General features: G+C 62.2%; 3 protein-coding genes across 4 annotated transcripts in view; 1 reads left to right on the top strand and 2 right to left on the bottom strand.

Annotated features, from left to right (window-relative positions):
* Positions 1 to 32: 32 nt before the first annotated feature.
* On the top strand, positions 33 to 16,214 carry TECPR1 (tectonin beta-propeller repeat containing 1). The gene is made up of 24 exons (XM_004617222.2): positions 33 to 137; positions 1,937 to 2,199; positions 2,508 to 2,690; positions 2,879 to 3,001; positions 3,505 to 3,633; positions 4,795 to 4,969; positions 5,060 to 5,160; positions 6,051 to 6,152; positions 6,678 to 6,823; positions 8,728 to 9,095; positions 9,187 to 9,332; positions 9,701 to 9,856; positions 10,084 to 10,233; positions 10,311 to 10,468; positions 10,811 to 10,938; positions 11,401 to 11,497; positions 12,821 to 12,917; positions 12,991 to 13,070; positions 13,535 to 13,591; positions 13,862 to 14,042; positions 14,189 to 14,324; positions 14,637 to 14,729; positions 14,968 to 15,194; positions 15,345 to 16,214. Exons 2-24 carry the CDS (start codon positions 1,975 to 1,977, stop codon positions 15,477 to 15,479), a joined length of 3,393 nt encoding a protein of 1,130 aa, XP_004617279.2. The 5' UTR covers positions 33 to 137; positions 1,937 to 1,974; the 3' UTR covers positions 15,480 to 16,214.
* Positions 16,215 to 16,310: 96 nt separating this feature from the next.
* On the bottom strand, positions 16,311 to 18,964 carry BHLHA15 (basic helix-loop-helix family member a15). Its single transcript, XM_055136274.1, has 2 exons — positions 18,940 to 18,964; positions 16,311 to 18,418 (listed from the first exon to the last, which is right to left on the bottom strand). The coding sequence occupies exon 2, from the start codon at positions 18,365 to 18,367 to the stop codon at positions 17,801 to 17,803; it is 567 nt and encodes a 188-aa protein (XP_054992249.1). The 5' UTR covers positions 18,368 to 18,418; positions 18,940 to 18,964; the 3' UTR covers positions 16,311 to 17,800.
* Positions 18,965 to 20,592: 1,628 nt separating this feature from the next.
* The window catches only part of LMTK2 (lemur tyrosine kinase 2), a 73,485-nt gene continuing 70,180 nt past the window's right edge, over positions 20,593 to 23,897 (bottom strand). For both annotated transcript variants that reach the window (XM_055134492.1, XM_055134493.1), the window contains exon 14: positions 20,593 to 23,432. In XM_055134492.1, coding sequence (XP_054990467.1) covers positions 23,404 to 23,432 — 29 coding nt within the window. In that variant the 3' untranslated portion in view covers positions 20,593 to 23,403. The remainder of the gene's footprint in view (positions 23,433 to 23,897) is intronic.

Below are 23,897 nucleotides of genomic sequence, written 5' to 3'. Positions count from 1 at the left end.
TGCGTCACGGAGAGACCGGCCAATGGGTGAGGGTCTGGCTGCCGCTTCCTGCGCGTGGGGGCGGCGCCGCGGGGGAGGGCCGGCCGCTCTCAGCGCGGAGGAGCGATCGCCGCGACCCCCGCGAGGCGCCGGGCACGGTGAGTGCTGCGGCGGGGGACAGCGGAGGGGGACAGCGGCGAGAGCCCGGGACTCCCGCGGCAGGAGACAGGGAGGGCCTCCGATCCGCGCGGGCAGCGACGCCCCCATCTCCGCTCGCGTCCGGGCATCTCCGCGGCCACGGAACCGCGTCGCCCCGTCGGGGCCGTCAGGGCGGAGAGAGTCGCGAAGAGCCAGGCGCCCCGCTCTGGGCAGCCGGCGGGGCAGAGACGTGGCTGGGTTAGCGGGGTGGGTGGGCGCCGCGCCGGGCCACCTGTCGCCCGGGCGCGCGATCCGCCCCAACCTGCGGCCCAGCCTGCGAGGCGCTGTGGGGGCCGAGGGCTCTCGGGCAGGACCCCCCAGTTCGGAAACTGCCCCCCTCCGAACCCCGAGGTCGCTCCTGCCGCCGTCTGAGCCGCGGTTGCGTGTTTGCACACGGCCGGAGTGACAGATGTCACTGGAGCAGCCGGCAGGGACCGCCCCTCCCTCCGCCACACCCCACTCTCTGGAAGTCCCCAGGCTTAGGCTAATGGCCCCCGAGCGCCTGAGGAAGCAGATGGCTCCGAGGGCGGCGTCAGCCTCAGGCAGATGCGCTCAGGACACTCCTGGGATTCATCAGCTGCGGTTGCTGCTTTGAACAGTGTTCCCGCCTCCCCTTCACCCGGTGACCCGGGACCCCCCTCTGACCTTGTGTTCCCCAGACAGTTACCTGGGTCAGCCAAGAAGGGGCACCTGAGGAGTTGGGGGCGCAGTACCAAAGAAGGTACCTTAATTAAGGGCCAGAGCCATAGTACAGCGGGGAGGGGGTTTACCTTGCACACAGCCAAACCCAGGTTCGAAAGCCGGCACCCCACATGGTCCCCTGCGCACCACCAGGAGTAAACCCGCGAGCTTCACCCGGTGTGACCCAAAATGCTAAAAAGAAAAGGAGGTGCTTTGGCATTGCTGTCCCCCGTCTTTGCCTGGACAGTCACTGGTCCCAGAATCCACACGCCCACCCAATCCTCTCTCAGAACCACAGTCTCCTGTTTTAGTTGCCCCAAGGGCCAATTATCCCAAGCGGAGATTACTGCTTAGTCACTTCTCTGACGGGGAGAGAATGAGTGCCCGCACACAGCCCAGTTCACTAACGGCAGACTGTGGGGTGAACTGGGGGAGAGAGATCTTCTGTTGTTTCTCTTTTTTGCTTTGTTTTGTTTTGGGCCCCCACCCACCAGTGCTCCTAGTTCTGTGCTCAGGAATCACTCCAGGCAGGGTTAAGGGACCATATGTGATGCCGGGGAACTGACCCAGGTCAGTCATTTGGCAAGCAAACACCCTGCCCATTGTGCTATTGCTCCAGCCCCTAGTTTTAAATGTTGGGCCACACCCTGCCCTCTGCTACTCCCAGCTCTGTGCTCACTCCCGGCCACGACAGTGCTCAGGGCACCCTATGGTATCTAGGATGGATGCCAGACTGCCTGCGTGTGAAGTGCGTTCCAGCCCCTCGAGCTCGCTCCAGCCCAGCAGCCTTTTATTCTTTCCCTGCCCCTTCTTGCTGCTCTGTTAGGTTCACACACTTGGATGCAGTGTGCCACCCAGATGGCATGTGGGGAGGTGCCAGGGGTCGAACTCACAGCCTCATGCCTGCTGGGCACATACTCTCCCTAAGCCTCACCCCAGGCCTGACACTTTTTGACCTGAAATATCAGAAGAAAATATGGCCAAGGATTCAGAGTCACTGCTCCTGCAGAGCTAGGGGTTGGGAGTAACATTCTCTCTCTTTCCTCTCTACTCTGTGTTTGGGACAATGTCCCCTTAGTTGGAGGAACAGAAAGTCCAAGGGCACTGACAGCAGCCATGCCCAGCTCGGTGCTGTGGGCGGTGGACCTGTTCGGGCACGTGCACACACTGTCCACGGCTGGCCAGTACTGGGAGCCCTGCAGGGACACGCAGCTGGAGTTCAAGCGGGTCAGCGCCACTGCGCAGTGCTGCTGGGGCATCGCCTGCGACAACCAGGTCTACGTGTACGTGTGCGCCAGCGATGTCCTCATCCGCTGCCGGGAGGAGGCCTATGAGAACCAGGTGGGGGCTGCAGGGTGGGGCGCGCTTCAGGGTGGGAGAGAGCCAACAGCAAGGGGCATCTGTCCAGTGTCCTCACCCTGGGAGGCTGGCCAGGCCCCCTGGGCTAGGTTCTGGTGGTTTCCAGGAGCCCCAGAGTGCATTCCCCCTCTAGGGTCAGTCACCCTGAGGAGCCAGCCAAGCTCTTGAGAGAGACCCTGTCATCTGGGCGGGACCTTGCTCATTCCTGGCCTGGAGAGGGGCAGGCAGGGGTCCCAGGGTCCCCCACCACCACCACCAGTCCACTCAGGTTCTCTCTGGTTGGTCCGCAGCGCTGGAACCCAGTGGGTGGCTTCTGTGAGAAGCTGCTGCCCAGTGACCGCTGGGGGTGGAGCGACGTGAGTGGCCTCCAGCCCCGGCCGCTGGACGGGGTGGCGCTGCCCTCGCCGCACTGGGAGTGGGAGTCGGACTGGTACGTGGATGAGAATTTTGGCGGGGAACCCACCGAGAAAGGGGTAGGTGAACGGGGTTTCCACTCTGGCTGTGTGGGGAGGGGCGCTCTGGGCTGGGCTGCCCCCAGGTTCCCCCACCTCGCCCCAGCACCCGAGATCCCTGACCTGGCTGAGTCCCGCCGCATCCTCCCCCATCTGCCTCCCTCGGCATCTCCTGCAGCCCTACCCTAAGAGTACTCCCCTGTTTTCAGGGCTGGACCTATGCCATCGACTTCCCAGCCACCTATACCAGGGACCAGAAGTGGAATTCCTGCGTGCGGCGGCGGCGCTGGATCCGCTACCGGAAGTACAAGTCCCGAGACACCTGGGCCAAGGTTTGGGGGCCGTGTGGCGGGGCTGGCTAGGGACAGGGCTCCGTGGAAGGTCATGTATGCATTGCAGCTCCCTGGCCTTTGAGGGGTGCCCTGTTCCAGGGACGCATCCTGTCATGTGCCTCTTGGCTAGTGGGGTCCGGTTGCCTTGGCCCAGAGCATGTCCGGTCCATGCTGCTGTGCCCCTCATGCTCTCCTGCCCTGCTCTGGCTCCTGGGCTTTCCTCTAGACCCAGAGGAAGTCCCCAGCTTAGGCACTCAAGGCCTGCACAGGGCTCCTGAGTGTCCTTGGAGGACACGCAGGCCTTGACCCCTTCTGAACCCTGGAGAGAGGCCCGCGGGTCACATCCCAGTGGGTCTAGAGCGGGGAGCTCACGCTGGGCTTGGTGAGATGCGGTGGGTGGAGAGAGGGGGTCATGAGGGTGAACCCCCAGACCCCTAGGAGGTGCCGCGTGCCCAGGGTGGTGGCCCCAGCCTCATTCCTCATTCCTTCTTGGTTCAATCTAGATCCCTTTCATGGATGACGACCCCCAGCAGCTGGAGGACCCCTTCAACGACCTCTCAGTGGGGGGGTGGGAGGTCACAGACGAGCCCGTGGGTTACCTGTCAGTGTGGGCTGTGTCCCTGCAGGGAAAGGTAAGGCTCGGCCCTTCTGTGTACCCACAGGAAGGCGGGGAGCAGGGCACCTGACACAGCAGAGCTGCCCCGCACAGGTGGCCTGTGACCACTGTTGTCCCCCAGGAATCCTGTCCTGGGAACCCCTGGGACCCTGATCTTCTGAGCCACCCAAACTGGGCCTGCCCTGCCCTTCTCTTGAGCCCCCAGAGCAATTAAGCAGCACCCACTGTGGGTCCACGTTCTATCAAGGGGGTCTAATCCCTGGGGGAACAGTCCCCATGGGACCTCCACACAGACCAATAATTGTCGGGAGGGACGGGGGGAAGATGGATGGGAGGGGGAGGATACATGGAAGGATGGGTGCATGGGGGTGTGGCGGGAGGGGGCAAGAGATCGGGTGTGTTGATGGGTGCATGGGGGGAGCGGGGGAGGGAGCGAGAGGGCAGGTGTCTGAATGGGTGTGTGTATGGATGGGTGCATGGGGGTGGGAGAGCAAGGGGGAGAGAGGGCAAGTAGGTAGGTGTATGGATGGGTGCAGAGGGGGTGGGAGGGCAGGTGAGAGGAATGATGGGCAGATGGGCAGTGACTGGACAGGTGTGTGTATGGTGGGGAGGGTGGGCGGATGGACAGAGACTGGGCAGGTGTGACACGACCAGGAGGTTCCAAGAGCAGAGTAGGCAGTAGGCACCCTCGACAGTGTGTCTCGTGTAAGGACAGGCAGCCCCGACAGACTATGCTGAGCCCAAAAAAAGGGGGTGTCTGGCTGCACATCCCCTTTAGGCCGGGGAGAGGAGGAGGGAGCAAGCCTAATGCCTCTGGTTAGGGGAGTTCCTGTTTACCCTTCCGGGACCCCAGCTTCCCCTAGAGAGCACAGTTGGAGGGCACGTGGCCACCAGGGGGCGCAGGGCATTGGGGCCGCTCGGCTGGGTGAAAGGGGGATGAGGCTGGAAGGGAGTGGGAGGTGTGAGGGGATATGGCGAGTGGGAGGGGATAGGGGTGGGGATTGGGGGGGCTCTCACACACGAAGGGACCCCGTCCTGCCTCAAGGAAGGCCGAAGTTGAGGTTTGAGGGGTTGGGCTTTGGCAGGGTGGGAAGTGGTGTGCCCGGAAGGGACATGGGGATGCAGGTGAAGAGAACGTTTGTCTGCCCCCAACCCTGAATGTGCGCCTGACCTCCAGGTATGGTACAGAGAGGGCGTCAGCCACTGCAGCCCCGAAGGCTCCTCATGGTCCCTGGTGGACACCCCAGGGGAGGTGGCACAGGTCAGCTGTGGGCCCCATGACCTCCTGTGGGCCACGCTCTGGGAGGGGCAGGCCCTGGTCCGTGAAGGCGTGAGCAGGAACAACCCCAAAGGTGGGCACCGAGGAGCTTGGGGGGCGGGGGACAGGAGAAGTGGAGTCTCCTCTCTGACAGGTGTCCCTGCTCTCCTTGGGGGCCGGGCAGGGAGCTCCTGGTCTGTGGTGGAACCGCCCACCGCCGAGAATGGAATCATGCACGTGTCCGTGGGTGTCTGCGTGGTCTGGGCTGTCACCAAGGACCGGAAGGTAAGATGGCAGGGCTCTGGGGTGTGGGCTCCCACTTCTCACCCGACCCCCCAGTCCTGTGCCCTCACCCGAAGCACAGGTGCTACTGGGTCCCCATTTCCCAGCCGGTCCTGGGGTGCCCCCCCTCACCCGCTCCAGCCTCTCCTGCAGCAGAGGGCAGGTTGCTGGTGGCCATTGGGATCTGCCAACCCCCCCCCCCCCCGCACTTTTTTGTTGTTTGTTTTGTTTGGTGGTCTCGTCCAGCAGTTCAGGGCTAAGCCCTGGTGGGGCTTGAGGGACCACATCAGGTCCCAGAAATGGAACTCAGGTCAGTTGCATTCAAGACAGTGCTCTGTATTTGTATTGTACTATTGCTGCACTGTACTATTGCTCCGGCCCCTCGATTTATATTTTCACAAGCTGGTTAGCCTAAAAGAGACGATTTCAGAAAATATGGGCGAAGACAGAGCTTGTCCTGGTAATGAGGCAAGAAAGGAAAGATTTTCCTCTGTCCCACCATGAGGATCCTCCCCTCAGAGACCAACTTAATGAGGAGAAGGGTCCCCATCTGCATTGACATGTGGCTGGGCTGCCCCTGCCCCCCACTTCCCAGGGGGCACCTCTACCTCCCACCCCTCGCTGTTGCAATGAGCCGGCTACTGCCCTGTGTCAGGAGGCTTCCCCTAGTGTGAACTGGTGGAGAGAAGGTTCTTGAAAGAATCAGGGAGCCAGATAACAGACAGGAAGCCCCAGGACAGGTACAGCTGAGCAGGTGACCCGCAGCCCCAGGCAGGGTGGGGAGCAGAGGCCCCCAGTGACGTAGCACTGAGCCCATTTGTTGGGGGGAAATCCTGCTGCTTCCAGCGCCAGTCACCCCATCCCAGGAAGCCTGTGTGTCTCTGGCTTTTCAGGTTTGGTTCCGAAGAGGCGTCAACTCCCACAATCCCTGTGGCACGAGCTGGGTGGAGATGGTGGGGGAGATGCTGATGGTTGGCGTTGGGCTGCACGACCAGGTTTGTGGGTCCCCAGCTGCCCCTCCTGCCCCTCCTGAGGCTGCTGGGGCTGCCGCTGGCCCATGGAGGAAATTCCTCCTGACTCAGCGGATGAAGCTCCTCCTCGAATGCAGCTCCCCGGGGCCCTGCTGGCGGGTGGTGGGCTTTGGGGGGCCTTGAAGCAAGATACCCTCCTTCCATGGCACGGGTTAGCAGCTCTGCCCAGGGGGAGGGGGTGTCCTCCCTATGCTCCCACCCACAGCCCCCCTTGGTCCAGAGCCCAAGGGGTGACCCTGCCCTCTCTCAGAGAAAATGAGATCGGGGTCACAGACAGGGTTCTGGGTGCCCAGAAGCAGCACTGCCCTCTGGGCTCACGTGAGTCTCCGTGTCCAGGACGGCACCCCTGTTTCTCCCAAGCTGGGGCTCCCAAGCGCTGCTCTCCTTCCACCCTCGGCATCCTGCCGCAGCACACAGCCCTCTGCCTTATTGGAGGTGCCCCCACCCAGCCCCTGCCTGTCACTCCTACACCACCCCGTGTCTCTGCAGGTCTGGGGCATCGGCGGGGAGGACCGCGCCATCTACTTCCGGCAGGGTGTCACCCCGAGTGAGCTGAGCGGCAAGATGTGGAAGGTCATCATGGCCAGCCGGGACTGTGACCGCTCCCACTCAGGGAGCTCCTCCAGCCTGCTCAGGTGACCGCGGGGAGCCGTCGAGGGGGGCCCAGGGTCCAGGCTCGGCTAGCAATGGCCTTGGGCATGGCCAGTGGGAGAGGTGACAGGTGAACCAAGGCTGGGGTGACGCGTCTATCCCTGCAGGGTCCCCAGCAGCGTCCTGGAGCAGGGCACGGTGGTGTGGCTGCTCACGCGGGGCTCCCGGCAGAGGAGATGGGGCGAGAAGCCAGCCTGGCACGGGGCCCCAGGGGTGGGGCGTCTGGTTCCCTGGCCCTAACCGCCCAGTTTCTGTTTCAGCGAATCTGGCCCTGGGGAGGAGGTTTTGCATTTCTCGTAAGACCCCAGGTGTGCTGGCTATCGGGGGACGGAGAGGCCGGGATGGGGTGGGCAGCCCTGCCCAGGCACCAGTCTAGGCACACACAGATCTGTCGGCTGGAACCAGGACCCCGCAGAGCCTGTCACACCCCAGCCAGGCCTGGTCCCCGCACCCTCTCCTCCGCCACACCTCAGCACAAACCTGTTTGCTCCCCGTGTACCACTGTGTACCACCATTTTTCTTGGAGGGTCTGATTTGGTGCCTCTGGTGAGGGTCCCCTCCAGCCTTGCTGCACAACACAGAAGAAACTGGACATTATCAGAATGTTTGAGCCCCCCAAGCCCCTGTTTGCAGACCAGAGCAGCTCACAGCAGGGCAGAGTTTCACAGACTGTCAGACAAGGGGCCAGCAGCTAGAATCTGCCATCTTCTGCTTTGATAAGCGCCCAATTAAAAATGGCCAAGACGTGGGGAGACAGGACAGGGGGGTGGCGCTTGCCTTACACACAGCTCACCTAGGATCCCTGGCAGCATCGCCTGGTATGGCCCAAAAACCAAAAATGGAAAAGGACCAAGGGGCCCACGGAGATGTGTCTGAGGACCTGAGCCCACATTTGACCCCGCACTTCAGGGTCCCCCAAGTACCAGCCCAGCGTGCCCCTAAAACAAAACCAAACAGAAACCCAAAGGGTAAAGAATGTGATGGGTACGCCTCCCCCAGGGGTCGGGGTCACAGCAGGTGCATAGCTGCTCTGGGTGACCTTTAGGGAAATGCAAATCATAGCCACAGACCCACTCCCGCCGCAGGACAGCTGTCACAACGGGCTGCAAGTTGGGCAGGATGTGGTGACCCTCCCTTGCCACAGGATGCAGCCAGCAGGGCCTCCTCGAGCTGGGGAGACATGCGCCGAGGCTGGAGGACGGAGCAGGGCCTGTGTGTGCCAGAGACCTGCTTCTGTCCCAGCCACCACCAGGATGACCCTGAGCACCTCTGGCTGTGGCTGCCCCCCACACCCAAAATTGGAAGCTGGCATTCAAGCTGTCACTTGTGAATGCCACAACGTGCCATCCACAAGAGCTGAAGGTGGAGACAAGCCAGTGTGATCAGGAAGTGCCATAGTGCGGTGTTCTGTCTCACCTGTGTTCTGTCGGGGACACCAGGCCCAAATAGGAGGACTGTCATGCACGGTCCCCTCCTGGGAAGCCACTTCTCTGAGAGTCTGGCGAGGCAGCTGGGGTAGAGGCAGAGTAGGGCGGAAAGCAGGCACGAGCTACCCCAGTGTCAGGGCTGGCAGGTTTGTGGCATTGCGTGACATGAATGCTCACATTCAGTGCTCCTGGCACGGGGCCTGTGAGCGCCCCCAAGCCCAAATAGCAGGTGCCACAGTCCAGTGCGAGCTTGGGTCAGTGCAAAGTGCTGCCCGGCCCCATCTGCCCACAGGCACAGACGGGGGCCACGTCCAGCTCTCAGGAAGAGGGCACAGGTGCGCGTAAAGCAGCAAGGGGTCAGCCAACCCCCGGAAGCGGCACAGGGGAGGGTGTGTGCTGAGCTGATGACCCCCCGGCAGCGTGTCCTCTCAGGGCTCACGCACACCCACCCACCCCTCCAGTGCTGGCTGCTTCTTCGGTGACGAGGTGAGGGGCAGTGGCGAGTCCTGCGTGCCCAGTGACGCGGAGGCCGAGCAAGCTGGGTCTGAGCAGCCCACCCCAGCCGAGTCGGTGGGCGGCCCCAGGAACCCCGAGTGTGGCGAGGCCCCTGCCCCGGCCCCCCAGGCCTCAGGGCCCGAGCTGCACCCCGACCCAGCCGAGCTGCCCTGGACCAACATTGACTTGAAGGAGGCCCCACGGGTGCCCGGCCCTGCACTGGCGCTGGAGGAGCCCTACGCCGCCGCCGACCACCTGCTGTGGGCCTGGGTGTCAGGAGGGGCCTGTGTCGTGGAGTCCCACGCCACGCTCAAGTGGTTCACAGTCCCCTCGGGTAAGACTGGCGTCAGACGCCGGGCCTCCCAGCCCATCCCCACCTCTCCGAGAGGTGCCCCAGCAGCCCCTGAGATCTCGGCCGCCCACAGGCCTGTCCCCATCCGTGCAGTCGCTGTCCCTGTCCATCACGCCCGCCCAGACCGCTGCCTGGCGCAAGCAGATCTTCCAGCAGCTCACGGAGAGGACCAAGCGGGAACTGGAGAACTTCCGCCATTATGAGCAGGCCGTGGAGCAGGTGGGTGCCCACCCAGGCCAGGGGACCGGTCCCGAGACTACCCTGGCACCCACGGAGGCCAACCCTTGTGCTTCCAGTGTGGTGATGCTGCAGGGACACAGGGTGGGGCCTGTGCGATCCTGCAGCCATGCCACAGCGCCCAGGTTCAGGCCCAGGAAGCATTAGGCTCCTGCCTGGAGCCATCCTTGTTTGCAAAACCTCAGGAGGCGCAGGCAGCACCAGGCCCCCCATTCCTGTCGTGGGTGGTGGCCCCACCGAACCTGAGGGGAGCAGGGAATGCAAGACAGAAGAGTTCCCCATCGGTCTGCCTCCACCCCTCCTGTCCGGCCCCACCCACCGGCCTAACCCTGCCCCCACCCTCCGCTCAGTCGGTGTGGATGAAGACGGGGACCCTGCAGTGGTGGTGCAACTGGAAACCCCACAAGTGGGTGGACGTACGCGTGGCGCTGGAGCAGTTCACGGGGCTCGATGGTGTCCGGGACAGCATCCTCTTCATCTACTACGTGGTGCATGAGGAGAAGAAGGTGCCGTGGGGTGGGGGGAACCAGAACCTGCATCCAGAAAGTGCTGCCTGAAGGCTGGGCGGGGCTGATGGGTACCCTGTGAATTTGAGCCCCTCTGCACCCTCATCTTAAGAGCCTGCTCAGCCTGTCTCCTTCACTGCCCCAAGCCCTGGACCAGCCATATGGGGTGGGGATGGCCCCATGGTGTGTGTCCCCGGCCCCAAGGCAACACTCGCCTCTGTCACCAGTACATCCACCTGCTCCTCAACGAGGTAACGGCACTGGTGCCGGTGCTCAACGAGACCAAACATTCCTTCGCACTCTACACCCCCGAGAGGACGCGCCAGAGGTGGCCCGTGCGGCTGGCAGCTGCCACCGAGCAGGACATGAATGACTGGGTGAGGGTCCCACGGGTGGGGGCAGCTGGGCCCAGAACCCAGCCCCAGCCCTGCTGACCTGCCGTGTCCCCGCCCAGCTCGCCCTGCTCAGCCAGTCCTGCTGCGAGAGCCGCAGGCTCCACGGCCGTCCGTCCCCACAGGCCATCTGGTCTGTCACCTGCAAGGGGGACATCTTTGTGAGCGAGCCAGGCCTGCACCTGGAGGACGCTGAGCACCCGCTGCCCTGTGACCAGATGTGAGTGACCTGGCCCTGGGGCTGTGCTTCCAGAAAGGGGGCCCCGCCACCCCGCTCACTGCGTCCCGGGCCCCAGGCCCCCATCCTGTGCCAGTGCCTCAGGGTGGAGCTACCAGGTGGTGTGACATTCAGGGTGGGCATGTGGTGGCGGCCTTGGGCCACACACCCTCCACCCACATGGCATGGGGCTCAGGTGGCAGTTCCTGAGGGTCCCATGCCCCTAGGATTCCCGACACTGACACTGGGGGGGGGGGCAGGCAGCCCCATTGTCTCATTACGGGCTGGGGACGAGGACTGGAAAGCCCTTTGGGACAGGTTCCCACCCTCTCCCTGTGCCCCCAGGTTCTGGCGGCAGATGGGGGGCCACCTGCGGGCTGTGGAGGCCAATGGCCGGGGCGTGGTGTGGGGCATCGGGTACGACCACACGGCCTGGGTCTACACTGGCGGCTATGGCGGGGGCTGCTTCTCAGGTGAGGACCCCCCACGTGCTCTCCCCTCCCCTCATCCCCTGCTCCATCCTGAGTCAAGTGACCTTCAGCGCCGGCTCCTTCCCACACTGTCATAGAGGACAGGACTTGGAAGGTTCTAGAGGGGCAGCCCCACCATGTCCCACTGCATCACAGCTGAGGGCCTCCGGCCTTCCGCTCCCCCAGAAGCTGTTCCTGTGCTAGGGAATGAGCTCACAGAATCCCTCGGGGCACCCCAAGTTCTGGGCAGCTAAAAGCTGAGAGGTGAGGACAGTCCACGCCGCTTGGAGGGTGGCCAGAACTCACCTTTGACCTTGAGGCTCCCAGAGGGAGTGGGCAGAGCCAGCTGGGGGTGGGGGCAGGAGACTGAGAAGTGCAGCCAGAACAGTGAGTCCGTGTGCCCCGCCCCCACCCTGGTTCACTCTGATCAGGGGGTCCTGACCCTCACAGCCGCCTCTCCCGCAGGACTGGCCACGAGTAACGTCTACCCGCAGTCAGACGTGAAGTGTGTCCGAATCTACGAGAACCAGCGCTGGAACCCCGTCACAGGCTACACTGCCAGGTGGGGGGGCAGCCCGGCACAGCCGAGTCTGAGGTGGGGGACAGGTGCTCGGCATGGCCGCACCTGAGGTCGGGGACGGTGGCCCAGCATGACCACGCCTGAGGTGGGGGCAGTTGCCTGGCACCAAGAGATGTCGGAGAAACTGTCTTTAGACGTGGGGTACACAGAAGTTGTGTGACCCACTCGGTGCCCGATCTGGAAACACAGGCATGTGCACTCAGAAACGCCAAGAGGGACCGCTGACCTTAGGGAACCCCCCAGTGCCAACACTGTCTCCAGGCCAGACCCGACACTTGGCTGCCCCCACCCCGCGCTGCCTGCTCCTGAGGTTTCTCCTTTGCTCCCTCTCTCCCCGTCCTGAACTCCTCTTTGGCTCTTTTGCAGTTTTCTCAGGGACAAAAAAATGGTTATTCCATTGCTTTAGGTTCTGGGGAACGCCATAGCTCCCAGATTTCAGTTCTGCACCCTCAGTGTCAAGATGGCAGGTCAGAGGACTCTTGTCCTGGTCTTTCCCACCCGCATCCGGGTCCAGGGGGTGGCTTCAGGCTAGAGCCTTGCGTGTGGGAAGCCACGGCTCCATCCTGCGCTGGGGGTCCCCACTTCTCTATCCAGCCCAGTCTGTGCCGTGCTGGTGAGCAGCTTCCGGTGCCCATCTGTGGCTTCTCTCTTCATCGCTGAGACAGGACCCAAATTTGCTCATGCCAGTGACCACCGTGCACCCTGCAGGCCCTCATGCCCCACTTGTGCCCTGAACCTGCCTTGGGCCTTGGGGAGAGGTGCCTTCTGGACCCCCGGGAGCACAGCTCCCCACCTAAGGGGTCCGAGTGCTGCCCAGGCTCCGCCACTTCAGGTGACTTAATGTAGCTCTTGGTTCTCAGTTCAGGCTGGAATCCGATTTCTGCAGTCAGGGGCTGGAGCAATAGTAGCAGGGAGGGCATTTGTCTTGCTCGCTGCCAGCCCAGGGTCCATCCCGGCATCCCATATGGTCCCCCAAGCCCACTAGGAGTGAGCCCTGGACACAGTCAGGAGTAACCCCTGAGCACTGCCAGGTGTGGCCCCTCAAACACATTTTTAAAAACCCATAGACTCCTGCTGCCAGGAGACAGTTCCTCCCGGCCCTGCACCTGCTGGTGGAAAACTTCTGGTGTCCTTCTGTGTGGCCACCTCAGCCCTCCCCGGCCACCTGCTGGAGTGGGTGCAGCTCTGGCTCACCCTGGCCTCTGCACACACCCTGCTTCTGGCGGCCTCTGTGCCTGGGTTGGGACTTCTCAGGGGACAGGACAACCGGCACTGCCTCTGTCCACCGCCACCCTCCTCCCGCAGGGGTCTGCCCACGGACCGGTACATGTGGAGCGACGCCTCTGGCCTTCAGGAGTGCACCAAGGCCGGCACGAAGCCCCCCTCCCTGCAGTGGACCTGGGTGAGCAGGGGACAAGGGGACGGTGGGGGCAGGGATCAGGGGTGGGCGCCTGCACTGACCGGCCCCTCCCCAGGTTTCGGACTGGTTCGTGGACTTCAGCGTTCCCGGGGGCACGGACCACGAGGGGTGGCAGTACGCCAGCGACTTCCCCGCGTGAGCATCTCTTCTGGGGGCCCCACTCTGTCCCTCCTTGGGGGGCAGCAGGCACGAGAGGGCTTGCAGGCCTGTCTGGGGTCCCTGGAGGGAGTGTTGTGGCCTCGGGGGCCTTCGCAGGGGCACTTTGCAGGGCTCTGGACCAGGCCCCAGGGAGGAGACGACTGGAAGCTTGAGCCCAGCAGGAAGTGAGACCAGGGGTGTCCTGGGAGCAAGGCAGTGTGTCAGCCCTGCCTTGTCTGGGGGCCGCGTCCCCTCAGGTCCTGACAGTGCCCCAGAGCCTGGCCAGGTTGGGAAGCATACAGCATCCCCTGAATGCAGCCCAGGTGGGACAGCCACCGCTGGGAAGGCTTAGTGTCCCCTTTGGGCACCCCCAACACACAGCCCTGCCTCGTCGGGCCTGTGCTGTGTCACTTTCCAGAAACTTCCACGCCGTGGTCTGGGTCTTGGCTTCTCTCTCGCAGCTCCTACCACGGGTACAAGACCATGAAGGACTTTGTCAGGAGAAGGTGCTGGGCCAGGTAAGGGCTGAGTTGGCAGGGGCGGGGTGTGGGGGCCCCCCTGTAGGAAATGGGGAGGGCGGGGGCGGGGCAAGGAATCAAAGTAAATGTCAGGCCAGGAAGTGCCCGCGGGCACCCAGGCTCTCCCGTTTCTGCATTTGTTTTCTAGAGCAAATAAGAGAAATGTCACTCACTGCCCCCAGCATGGGGGTGGGGACTGGCCCTTCACCCCCTCCCCAGCCTGCAGTTCTGCAGCTCCACGCGCCAAACCCGTGTCTCTCCCCCACACAGGAAGTGCAAGCTGCTGACCAGTGGGCCATGGCTGGAGGTGGCCCCAGTGGGCCTGGCGGATGTGTCCATCATGCCCGAGGGCCCTGGCGCGCAGGAGCATGGCCAGGCCATTGCACTCTGGGCCATCAGTGACAAGGGGGACGTGCTGTGTCGCCTGGGCGTGACTGAACTCAACCCTGCCGTGAGCACCCAGCATTGGGGCCCAGCCCACCCCCCACGGCCCCTGGGCGGAGGGTGGGGGGGGGACAGGGGTGTTGAGGGCACCCTGGATCCCCCAAACCTTGGCCCCAGCAGGAAGCTCAGGCCTCACTCAGGTCCGCCCCTCAGGGCTGCTCCTGGCTGCACGTGGGCACGGACCAGCCCTTCAGCTCCATATCCATCGGCAGCTGCTGTCAGGTGTGGGCTGTGGCCAGGGACGGCTCCGCCTTCTACCGGGGCGCCGTGTCCTCCTCGCAGCCGGCTGGTGAGTGCGCACACCCCAGGTGGCCCCCACCCGCCTCAGTGTGGCCTCAGCCCAGCTCCCTGTGCACTGTCTCGAGGGGCTGGCAAGTCCAGTTCAGCCGCACACGCATTTCCTGAGGCCATTGGGGGCTCGGGGACTGCGGGGGTCCACCTGCCCCACCCCGCCATGGGTGCTGCCCAGCTCTCTGCACCTGGACTCGGGGTTCCCACTCACTGGTCCCAGTTTGTAGGACACGAGAGCCCAGGTCAGGCAGGGGCCGGGGCTGGGGGCTAGGAGGACTGCCCACTGCATGGCGCCCTGTGACCATTGCAGGCGACTGCTGGTACCACATCCCGTCACCCCCCAAGCAGAGGCTGAAGCAAGTGTCTGTGGGGCAGACGTCCGTGTTCGCCTTGGACGAAAATGGCAAGTGGGCATTGGGGAGCCTTTGGGGGTCCCTCCCCTAAGCACCGTGATGTAATGAACCCCTGGTCTACCCCGGGATTGGTGGTTTTGGGGTCCCCCGCATGAGGTCCCCACTCCCACTCACATGGGGGCACCCACAGAGGAGCAGTGCTAAACTTGGGGGTGGGGGCTCCCCCACGGCCGTGCTGGGGGTGTGACCTTCCAGTGACCCTGGGCCACGGCTCCCTTCTCTCTCCAGGGAACCTATGGCACCGCCGGGGGGTGACGCCCAGCTACCCGCAGGGCAGCAGCTGGGCACATGTGTCCAACAATGTGCGTTTGGTTTCTGTGGGGCCCCTGGACCAGGTCTGGGTCATCGCTGACAAGGTGCAGGGCAGTCACAGCCTCAGCCGGGGCACCGTGTGCCACCGTGTCGGGGTGCGGCCCCCGGAGCCTGAGGGCCAGCGTTGGGACTACGGCATTGGGGTAAGCAAGCAGCGCCACGGGGGTCCGGGGGCTCCAGGGGGGTGGAGGCTGGACCAGAGTGAACAGGCTCGGCTGCAGTGGGGGTTGGGGCGGGGTCTGGGACCATCCCTGCCTGCAACCCAGACCCCTGGACACGGCCTCTGCTTGCAGGGGGGCTGGGACCACATCTCAGTGCGGGCCAATGCGACCAGGGCCCCCAGAAATGAGACCCAGGACACAGCCCAGGAGTTGAGCGGGGTGCCCGGCGGGGACCCCAAGGAGGCCATGGGCCCCGTGTGCTGCTGAGCCGCCGTGGAAGGGGCCCGGTGGGAGAATCGAGGCATGCAGAGCCCTGAGCAGAAATGTCGTGAGAAGCCCCCAGATGGAAGGATCTCGGTGGTGGGAGCCCCCCACGTGGAAGCACGGGGTCCGGCGTTGGAACAGAGCCTGGCCCCGAGAATACCGCCCCCTCAGGGACCCTGGCAGAGGGCGCCCAGAAATGTGAAGCTTTGGAGACCGGACGAGCCCCGGGCGAGCGTGTGAGGAGGCCTGGGCTGGCGTGGCCCTGCTCCCCCACCCACCCCTGCTTTCCAGGATGGGGACCCCTATGTCCCCAAGCCTCAGGCATCCAGGGCCCTGGGGTCAAACTTGCTGTGCCTGTCCCTTCTCAGAGGCAGGCCCCGGGGTGGAGATTGGGGGTCACGGAAGGGTGGCAGGTTGGAAGCAAACACTGGATTGGGGGCTGCACCCCAACCTGGCCATCCTGTGCCCCAACATCTGGTCTTATTTCTGTGGCCCCAGGCTCCCCTGCTTCCTGTGGGTGCTGGTCGCCGGGAAGCTGACCCGGGGTGCTCCTGGGGGTCCCCTCCCTGGCAGCATCTTCTGGAGATGGGCACAAGGAGAGTGCAGGGCCCACAGTGCTGGGATCACCCTGCCCTCGCAGGGCCACATGTCCTCACCGAGCCTGCTCTTCGCACGCTCTGCCCCCAAGCATCTGCACAGTCGGACGCTTTGCAGTAAAGTCGGGGCGAGTGTTTGGAAGCAACTGTCTGTTTTATTGTGACATTCCAAGTCGGTTCAGGGGTGGGGGCTGTTTTCAGGAGCGATGGGGAGCAGCTCCATGGGTTCTGAGAGGGGATCGCCAGGACAACCACAGAACAGTTGTCTCCCCCCATGTCCGCCCCCAACACTGGGCTGCGTCAGCGCCGAGTCCTGACTCCATCCTGCCCATTTGGCAGTTCCAGCTCCAGCCCCGACCGGGTCCCGGGTGCAGGCCAGGCAGCTGCAGCATCTCTGACCCACTGGCCAGGTCCAGGACTTGAGCAGGGCACTGACCCAAGTCCAACACAGAATTGGGGTCCAGGGTGACAGGTGGGAACAGTCTGTCCCCCAGGAGCAACGGGTCCACCACTGCACAGGTAAGCAGCTGGCCTTGGTGCATGTCACCCCTGAGCAGTATCAGTTGGGGACAGAGAAAATGCCATGAAGATCAAGTTCCACATGAGGCAGCCAGGCCTGGGCCCCATCTCAGCTCCTTCTCTCAGTTTTAGGTTTACTCGCAAGTTGGGGCCGAGCAGGGACACTGCCACTGGCCACCTCATGCCCTAGCCTGGCAGCACCCCCAGGCAGCACCCACAGTTCCCGGGCTCCGAGTGGGCCCCTTTTGGCTTCCATAGTCAGACTGGCCTTGTCAGGATCTGGAAGTGGGGGGGCAGTCCCCTCCTGACCCATGTGCACAGGTGTGGTCATTGGCCATGGCCACCCTGACCCAGAACCCCAGGAAAGCCTGAGCCCCAGAGGCCTCTGGGACAGTCGGAGCACAGAAAAACGGGCCCCGTGAGACAGGCACTCCCCCAGCACAGACTCCTACTGTGTCTCCTTCCTGGATGGGGGTCAGGGAGGGAGTGGGGAGGGGAGAGCACAGTCCCGGCCTGTCGGAGCCAGCAGCCGCAAACAGAAGGAAGCTTGGCCTGGGGCAGTGGGCATCGGCCAAGCTGCCCTCCCGCCAGGAAGAAGCAGCACCTGGGTGGAGGCAGGGTGCCCGGACTCCAGCCAGGCCCTGGGAACGATCTAGTGCACTGCCAGGGCCCCACGTGGCAGGGACCACCCCGAACACAGGCCAAAGCTGCTCCCAGTGCTCTGGAGGCCCACGGCTCCACAACGGGCCCAGAAAGGTGGCACCGGGTCAGTGCCCCAGCTACCCGCTCCTGAAGGGTCCTGAACCAGAGTCTTCAGACCCCTGCCTGGCCACCCTCCCATGTGGTTTCAGGCTGTGCTGGCCCTGGGCCTTGGTTTACCCCACCTGGCCCTATGATGCAGGTCACAGGGGCCTCAGCCATGGTGGGGGAACTTACCAAAAGAATGTTCCCCCGCAAGTTCCTGATAGCCAGAGGGGTCAGGGTGGAGAGAGATGAGTTACACAGGCCAAGGCCTGTCCACTGCCCAGTCCAATGTAGAAGGCCAGGTCCTCGAACTGCCCGGAGTCACTCACTGGCCGTGGCCCCCCGAAGGTCAGGACATACCCCAAGGAGGCAACCAAGTTCAGAAAAACTGGATCTTCTGGGGTGTCACCTCCAGCGCCTTGAGGGCCCCCCAGCGGGAGGAAACTGTGGCCCCCGGGCCAGGCGCTAGGAGCCCTCTCGGAAGCTGTGGATCTGAGTGGAGTACCTCTGCAGCTGGGCCTCAGGCTGGGCCTCGGCGGTGCCCAGCGTGTCCCCGGCCACCTGCTGCTGCTGCTGGTAGTGCTGGTAGAGCTTGGGACCTGGCCCGTCCAGGCCTGGGAAGCGCCCGCTAGACATGGCCAGGATGGTGGCAGTGAGGGACTTGATGTAGTTCTTGGCCAGTGTGAGCGTCTCAATCTTGGAGAGCTTCTTGTCGGCGCGCACGTGCGGGATAACCTCGCGCAGCGCCTGGAAGGCGTTGTTGAGCTTGTGCATGCGCTGCCGCTCCCGCTCGTTGCTCTCCAGCCGCCGCTGGATGCTGCTTTCCCGGCGGCCACCTGGTCCTGCCAGCCCAGGCCGCCGCCGCCCACCCTCAGCCCGGCCCCCCTGCGCCCGTGATGCTCGGCTCCGCAGACCCTTGGCTGGCTCCTGCCCAGAGACTGGCTGGGACCTGTCAGGGGTCTGCTCCGCTGGGCTGGCCTCTGTGTCCTGAGGGGTCGCCCGGCGCCTAGGGGGCCGGTTCTTGGTCTTCATGGCCCCAGAGGTGGTCCTAGGGGCGAAGGCTCAGAGGAGAGGCCTGGGGAGCTGAAATCCAGAATACAGGCCACCCTGTTGTCAGTCAGCTGTGGACACTGCCCACGGTCAGAGCTCACCCAGGGCAGACAATTCCTCGGTGTCCAGGTCTTCCCCAGTTACAAAAGGGGCCCAGAGCTAGCCTCTTATGTCCCAGTGCCCACTGGACAGCATGTCTAACCCTTGGCCTTTGCCTAACCTGGTGGTCCTCCTCCTGAGTGATGAGCCCTGGTCCCAGTGACTGGCCCTGTGCCCCTCACCCAACTCCCAGCCCCGCCCGAGCTCAGGGCTGGATGACTTGCCCAGAGCTGACCCAGGCTTTAGGTGGCCCTGCCTCCTGTTTGCCCGGTGCAGACAGGCAGGGGCCCGGAGCCACTCTCAGCGCCAGCGTGGGGGCCCCCCGCGGTGGCCATGCGGCAGCTGTCAAAGGTCGGCAGACCGATGACCAGGGCCTGCGGCCACCCAGCCTGACCATGTGGATGGCCCCCCACCCAAGTTTCACCCCAGACACCCCCTTCCCACCCCCCAGTTACCTGGGGATCCTCGGCTGCACGCGCCTGGCTGCCCACGGGGGACAAGGACACGTAGCTTTAGCCGCCCCGGGCGGGGCCGCAGCCGCATGTAAATGAGCCCGCGGGGCGGGGCCTGGGCGGGCCGGTGTCCGCGTGTCGCCAGCGGGGGGCGGCGGCGCACCTGCAGGACGGGGCCGCCCTGCCCCCGCCCTCAACCCCTGAGAGCGGCGGGGGAGCCCCAGGAACGCCCCAGGTCGCAGCGGCCCCCTCGCCCCCGCCCCCCGGCCTTGGGGTTAGGGCTCTGAACTCCAACCCAAAGAGGAATTCGGCAAAAGGCGTCTTGCAGCCAATACTGGGTTTGAGACGGGCTGCGGCCCTGGCACCCCGCGCCTCCACCCGATGTTTCGGACTGACCAGGTGGCATGGGGACTTCCCCCAGCTCGCGGGCGCCGGGCCAGGTGCGAGGGGGCGGGGCCCGGCGCCCCACGGAGCCCGGCCACGGCCGGTCGCTGGGCGGAGCTGTGGGCGGGACTGAACGGGAGGGGGCGGGGCCTGACGCCAGGCGGAGACAGGGCCCGGCCGGTGGATGGGCAAAATCGGGGACGGGCTTTGGCAGGAGGGGCGGAGTCGGACGCTGGGCGGAGCCGGGGCGGGGCCTGACAGGAGGGGCGGGGCCGGACGCTAAGAGGAGCCCGACGGGGCGCGCGTAAAGCACCTGCGTGGCCACCCGCATGCTGATCTCGGGAATTAACTGGTTGCAGGCCGTAGACCCCATTTGGGAAACTTTAAGTTTGGGCTCAAAACCGGCTGCCATCCAGGGTTCCAGTAATCAGGCCTTCAAGCCGCCTCTGAGCAGGGCAGCCCACTCGGTGGCGGCTGCACCTGATGGGGGAGAGGGGCCTGAAGGTTTCCGTCTACTCCAGGGCAGCAGTGACCAGAGCTATGCCAGTCTCCAGCTTGCAGTGCAGCTGGCCTCCATGCCCATGGTTGCCCAGGCGGGAATGAGAACAGGGGCGCAGGGTGACAATGAGGTCGCTCTGGACGTCGAAAGGCCTTTTTGAGCAGACGGGCCTCTCCGCCTTGGTGCTCTGAAGCCAGGGCTCGCAAGATAAAAAGCTTCTAGAATTGGGCAATAAACCAAACACCACAAACTTTAGATAAAATTTAAGGCGGCACAAAAGTTGCATCAAAATGTAGTCTCCAGGGGCTGGAGCAGTAGTACAGCAGGTAGGGCATTTGCCTTGCAGGCGGCCGACCCAGGTTCAATTCCCAGCATCCCATATGGTCCTCTGAGCACCGCCAGGGGTGATTCCTGAGTGCAGAGCCAGGAGTAACTCATGTGCATTGCCAGGTGTGACCCAAAAAGCAAAAAAAAAAAAAAAAAAGTAGTCTCCAATAATTCTACAAATCTTGTTCCTTGGAGCGTGGGGAGAAATGTCCTCTCCAGCCCTTCGTGTTTTGGCAGTGCTGAATCAAGAGGCTGGGGTTTGGCAGTGCTGAAAGAGCACATGTCAGGCCGGCACTGCGGGGCTGATCCCTGGGATCACACTCCAGCCCTTCATATCATCTCCCTGGCACCCATCTCCACTGACGGCACAGTGAGGGCACCCGGGAAGGCAGGCACCTCCCTGGGCAAGTGAAGACATCAATCACAGAATAAACGCATCCACGGAATTTATAAATATATATCTATATTTATTTTGAATATTAAATAGTTTTTAAATTACAAGCAATTTATTGAATCACACTATGCATCAATATACAGTAAAAATCTTACAATTTAAAAATGTACACAATTTAAATTCAAAGTTCATTAATGGTTATATTGCCTTGAACTCTGACACGGCGCCCTGCAGGCGGGGTGGCCCTTGGGTCCTCACTGGGGAATGAACTAAGCAGCGGCAGTCCTCGCCGGTCCAGGGCTCAGCTCTACCCAGCCCGGGCCACCAAGACAACTTGAACATATTTCAGCCAATCCCCTACACAGGCTGTAGGCAATTCAATACTGTCAACACTTTTTTTTTTAAGAGTTTAGTTCTATCCTGAAGGGAATATTTTAACAGCCTTAAAATTTTATAGCTTAACAGCCAATAACAGCCCGGCCCCTTGGGAAAACTGTTCTTGAGGTTGAACTCCGAGGACCCAACTCACCTCAGCCCCTCTAACAGCTGAGCTGCCTCCCTCGGGTCATCAACCCCGCAGAGACCTGCGGGAAATGCTGGTCGAGGACGAGGCATGGAAAGGCGACGGTCAGGTGGAGCCCGGCGAAGCCATTTCTCCCCAGACCAGGGGATCTGAGAGGGAAGGTCGGTTTCCTATCCACTTCATCCTCGAGAGGCTCCGCTCCCCAGGGCGGACCTGGGCAGCACCTTTCTTCATTCCTCTTTCTGGCTTATGACAGGGTCATTTGATAACACAAATCAACCTCTGGGCAAGGGTGGAAAGGAAAGGTTATTTTCACCACAGGATCTGAAACGCGTAAACTCCACCAAAGTAAGATTAAGTAAAGTCTGGCAGGTTCCAGAGAGGGCCGGAAGTGGCCCCGGGGCTCAGGAATCATGAGCCTCACCTCACTTAGGAGAATCCCGCTGATTCACTGCATTGCATACTGGGGAACAAATACAGCATGAAAATCCACTACCAGGAACCAACTTGGTTTCAAAAAGGAAACAACAACAACAGGAAAAAAAAAAAAGGATCAACAACGAAGCACATGCTACCATTTCAGAAATGGGCTGGGAATTTTAATCTACATAATTTATTTCCTGTGTATTGCTTGAGGTTTCAAAATAACATGTTAACCAACATGTTTATTATAAATATAAAATCTCCCCCACCATGCAACACCACAGAATATCTACCGTTCCACCCCCCACCCCAACTCAATGTACAAAATGCATTTTTTGGCAATTAATCATGAGAGTAATGTAGACTTAAAATAAAATGGGAATCATGTTAAAAATCTCCTTAATTAGAGAAAAAAAAGTACAGCCCCAATGATTAATACCTTTCTCTTGTTCTCTTGGGCTGACTGTGAAGGTGACTACTCCAGGATTCTGTGTGACTTTTGTCATTAACTTGGGGCTATGCGAACCCACCATTTGGAAAACTAGTATAATCACCTCTCTTTTCTCTCTCAACCAGACTGCCGGCTAGAGGTAAAATTGCAGAAAATGAATTCTCCTAAGCCAAACACTGAAGGGTGAGTGCGGCGAAACCCCCGTCAATCGCCCCAGCCTATGTGCCCGTGCCCCACCTCACCCAGAGAAAGGGAGGGGGTGCCCCGCTGGTTCCCTTCAGGGAGCCAGGACCTCGGAGGCCACGTAACTGCTTGCACCATGCCCTGGAGCCCCCCAGGTGCCGCTCAGGCCTGGAGAGCCATCCAGTGTCAGCGCAGCTCGGTACTGGCCCACATCTGAGGGCCCGGGCTCAGCGACCTGGAAGAGCCTGGACAGGCATGGCCTGAGCACGGGGGCACCATGCGGGAATTCGGGTCTCCGCCACAGCAGCTGTGGGGCATCCGGGTCTTTCCTCAGTAGCAGATGCCACCCCGGGAGCTGGCCGTGAGGCTCTAAGGGACACGGCAACGCTGGGGGGCACTGGGAAGGTCCCCAGGCAGTGGACACTGACAACAAGGTGGCTATCGAGCATCGAGGAGGGCACTCGGTGCCCTGGGCAAGGGGGGATGCAACAGTCGGACAAGGAGCCACGGACTGGCCTACCACCTCCTCTTTCACTAAAAGGGTTTCAGAAAACTGGGGGCCAGCATGAGAGAATCACGTGAGGGGCTGCAAGACCCTGCGGCTTCTCAGAGAAGCCTCGTGTAAGACTGGAAGCCACAGTGGGGAAGAGACAAAAATGGGTTTCATTCAAACGACAAAGCCGAGCAGTCTTTTTGGACTCCTCAAAAATATTCCTGTCAGAACATAAAACACGGACATTCGGAATCATTTATCATTTACGAAAAAGTACCGTATGTACAGCCCCAGCGTCTCTAAGACAGCAGAACTCTCAAAATAGTTAAGCGCTACAAGTACCATGCAGAGCAAACACACTGTGAAACAGAAAGAAAAGGAAAACAAAAATCAAACTAGTGGATAGCACCAGCTTGACCTGCCAGAGTTTCCTGGAATAATTTAGGGTTCTGTACAATATCGGGGACTCTGAGAGCATTTGTCCACAGTGCAATTACAGAAGCAATCAGTGATTTCTTTGAAGAGAACAATATGGCTCACTGGTGCCCACTGCAGCGCGGGTCCTGGCCTGCACACGGTCCTGCACGCACGGCTGGATGCAGGGAACACGGCTGCGTCCTGCACACATGCACGGACAGCGGGGCGGAGGCCCCCAGAACGTGGATTGTCAGACGTGCTCCCGGCTGGGCCTCCCTCTGCCTCTGAGTCTCTCCTGTCTCAGCAGATGGCACGCGCGTGTCGTGGCTCGGCTGGCAGCGGGGACACTGCTCCCGCCCCAGCAGCTTGGGGCCTAATCTTTCTCTCCATCTTCGCTGCTTCCTGGGGAGGAGAGAGCAAGCAGAGCGGGATTTGCACGGCACCATCCTCGAGAGTGCGGGCTGCAGCGCGTCTGACGGGCACCACGGCACCTGCCAGGCCTCTCACCAGCCCAGCTGCTCGGCTCACACGCAGGTCGATGTCCAAGCGGGCTGGGCGGGCAGCTCCAGCGTGGACAGGCCGTTCGAGAACGGCAGTATCTAATCGGCGCTCACACAGCGCAGGCACAGATAAAACCCCTCTACGCTCCGTCATGTTTATTTGGTCTGCAAACTTTACATAAAGCTATGTACCAGCTAGCAGTATCACTCCATCTACGGGGGGGCTCTTCAGACAACACGACTTGCAATGCACCCTGCCCCTCACCCCGCCCCGCGGCCCCTGTGATCGCCAAGACTGGCACTTAATGGCAAAGTCAACATTCCCAGGGTACCTGGGCGTGCCCATGCCCAGAGGGCGGCCAGCAGA

Source organism: Sorex araneus, chromosome 4 (assembly GCF_027595985.1).
Source record: "Sorex araneus isolate mSorAra2 chromosome 4, mSorAra2.pri, whole genome shotgun sequence".
In the NCBI taxonomy this organism is placed as follows: domain Eukaryota; kingdom Metazoa; phylum Chordata; class Mammalia; order Eulipotyphla; family Soricidae; genus Sorex; species Sorex araneus.
The sequence above is the reverse complement of the archived record's forward strand: the minus strand, read 5'-3'. Positions and strand labels throughout refer to the sequence as shown.

What these genes read in the sequence shown, in the direction of transcription:
- TECPR1 (XM_004617222.2), top strand. Translation starts at nt 1,975, where the DNA reads ATGCCCAGCTCGGTGCTGTGGGCGGTGGACCTGTTCGGGCACGTGCAC. An exon ending in CCGCTGCCCTGTGACCAGAT is followed by an intron (nt 10,469 to 10,810) that starts GTGAGTGACCTG and finishes CTGTGCCCCCAG; the next exon opens with GTTCTGGCGGCAGATGGGGG. An exon ending in TACGCCAGCGACTTCCCCGC is followed by an intron (nt 13,071 to 13,534) that starts GTGAGCATCTCT and finishes TCTCTCTCGCAG; the next exon opens with CTCCTACCACGGGTACAAGA.
- BHLHA15 (XM_055136274.1), bottom strand. Translation starts at nt 18,367, where the DNA reads ATGAAGACCAAGAACCGGCCCCCTAGGCGCCGGGCGACCCCTCAGGAC.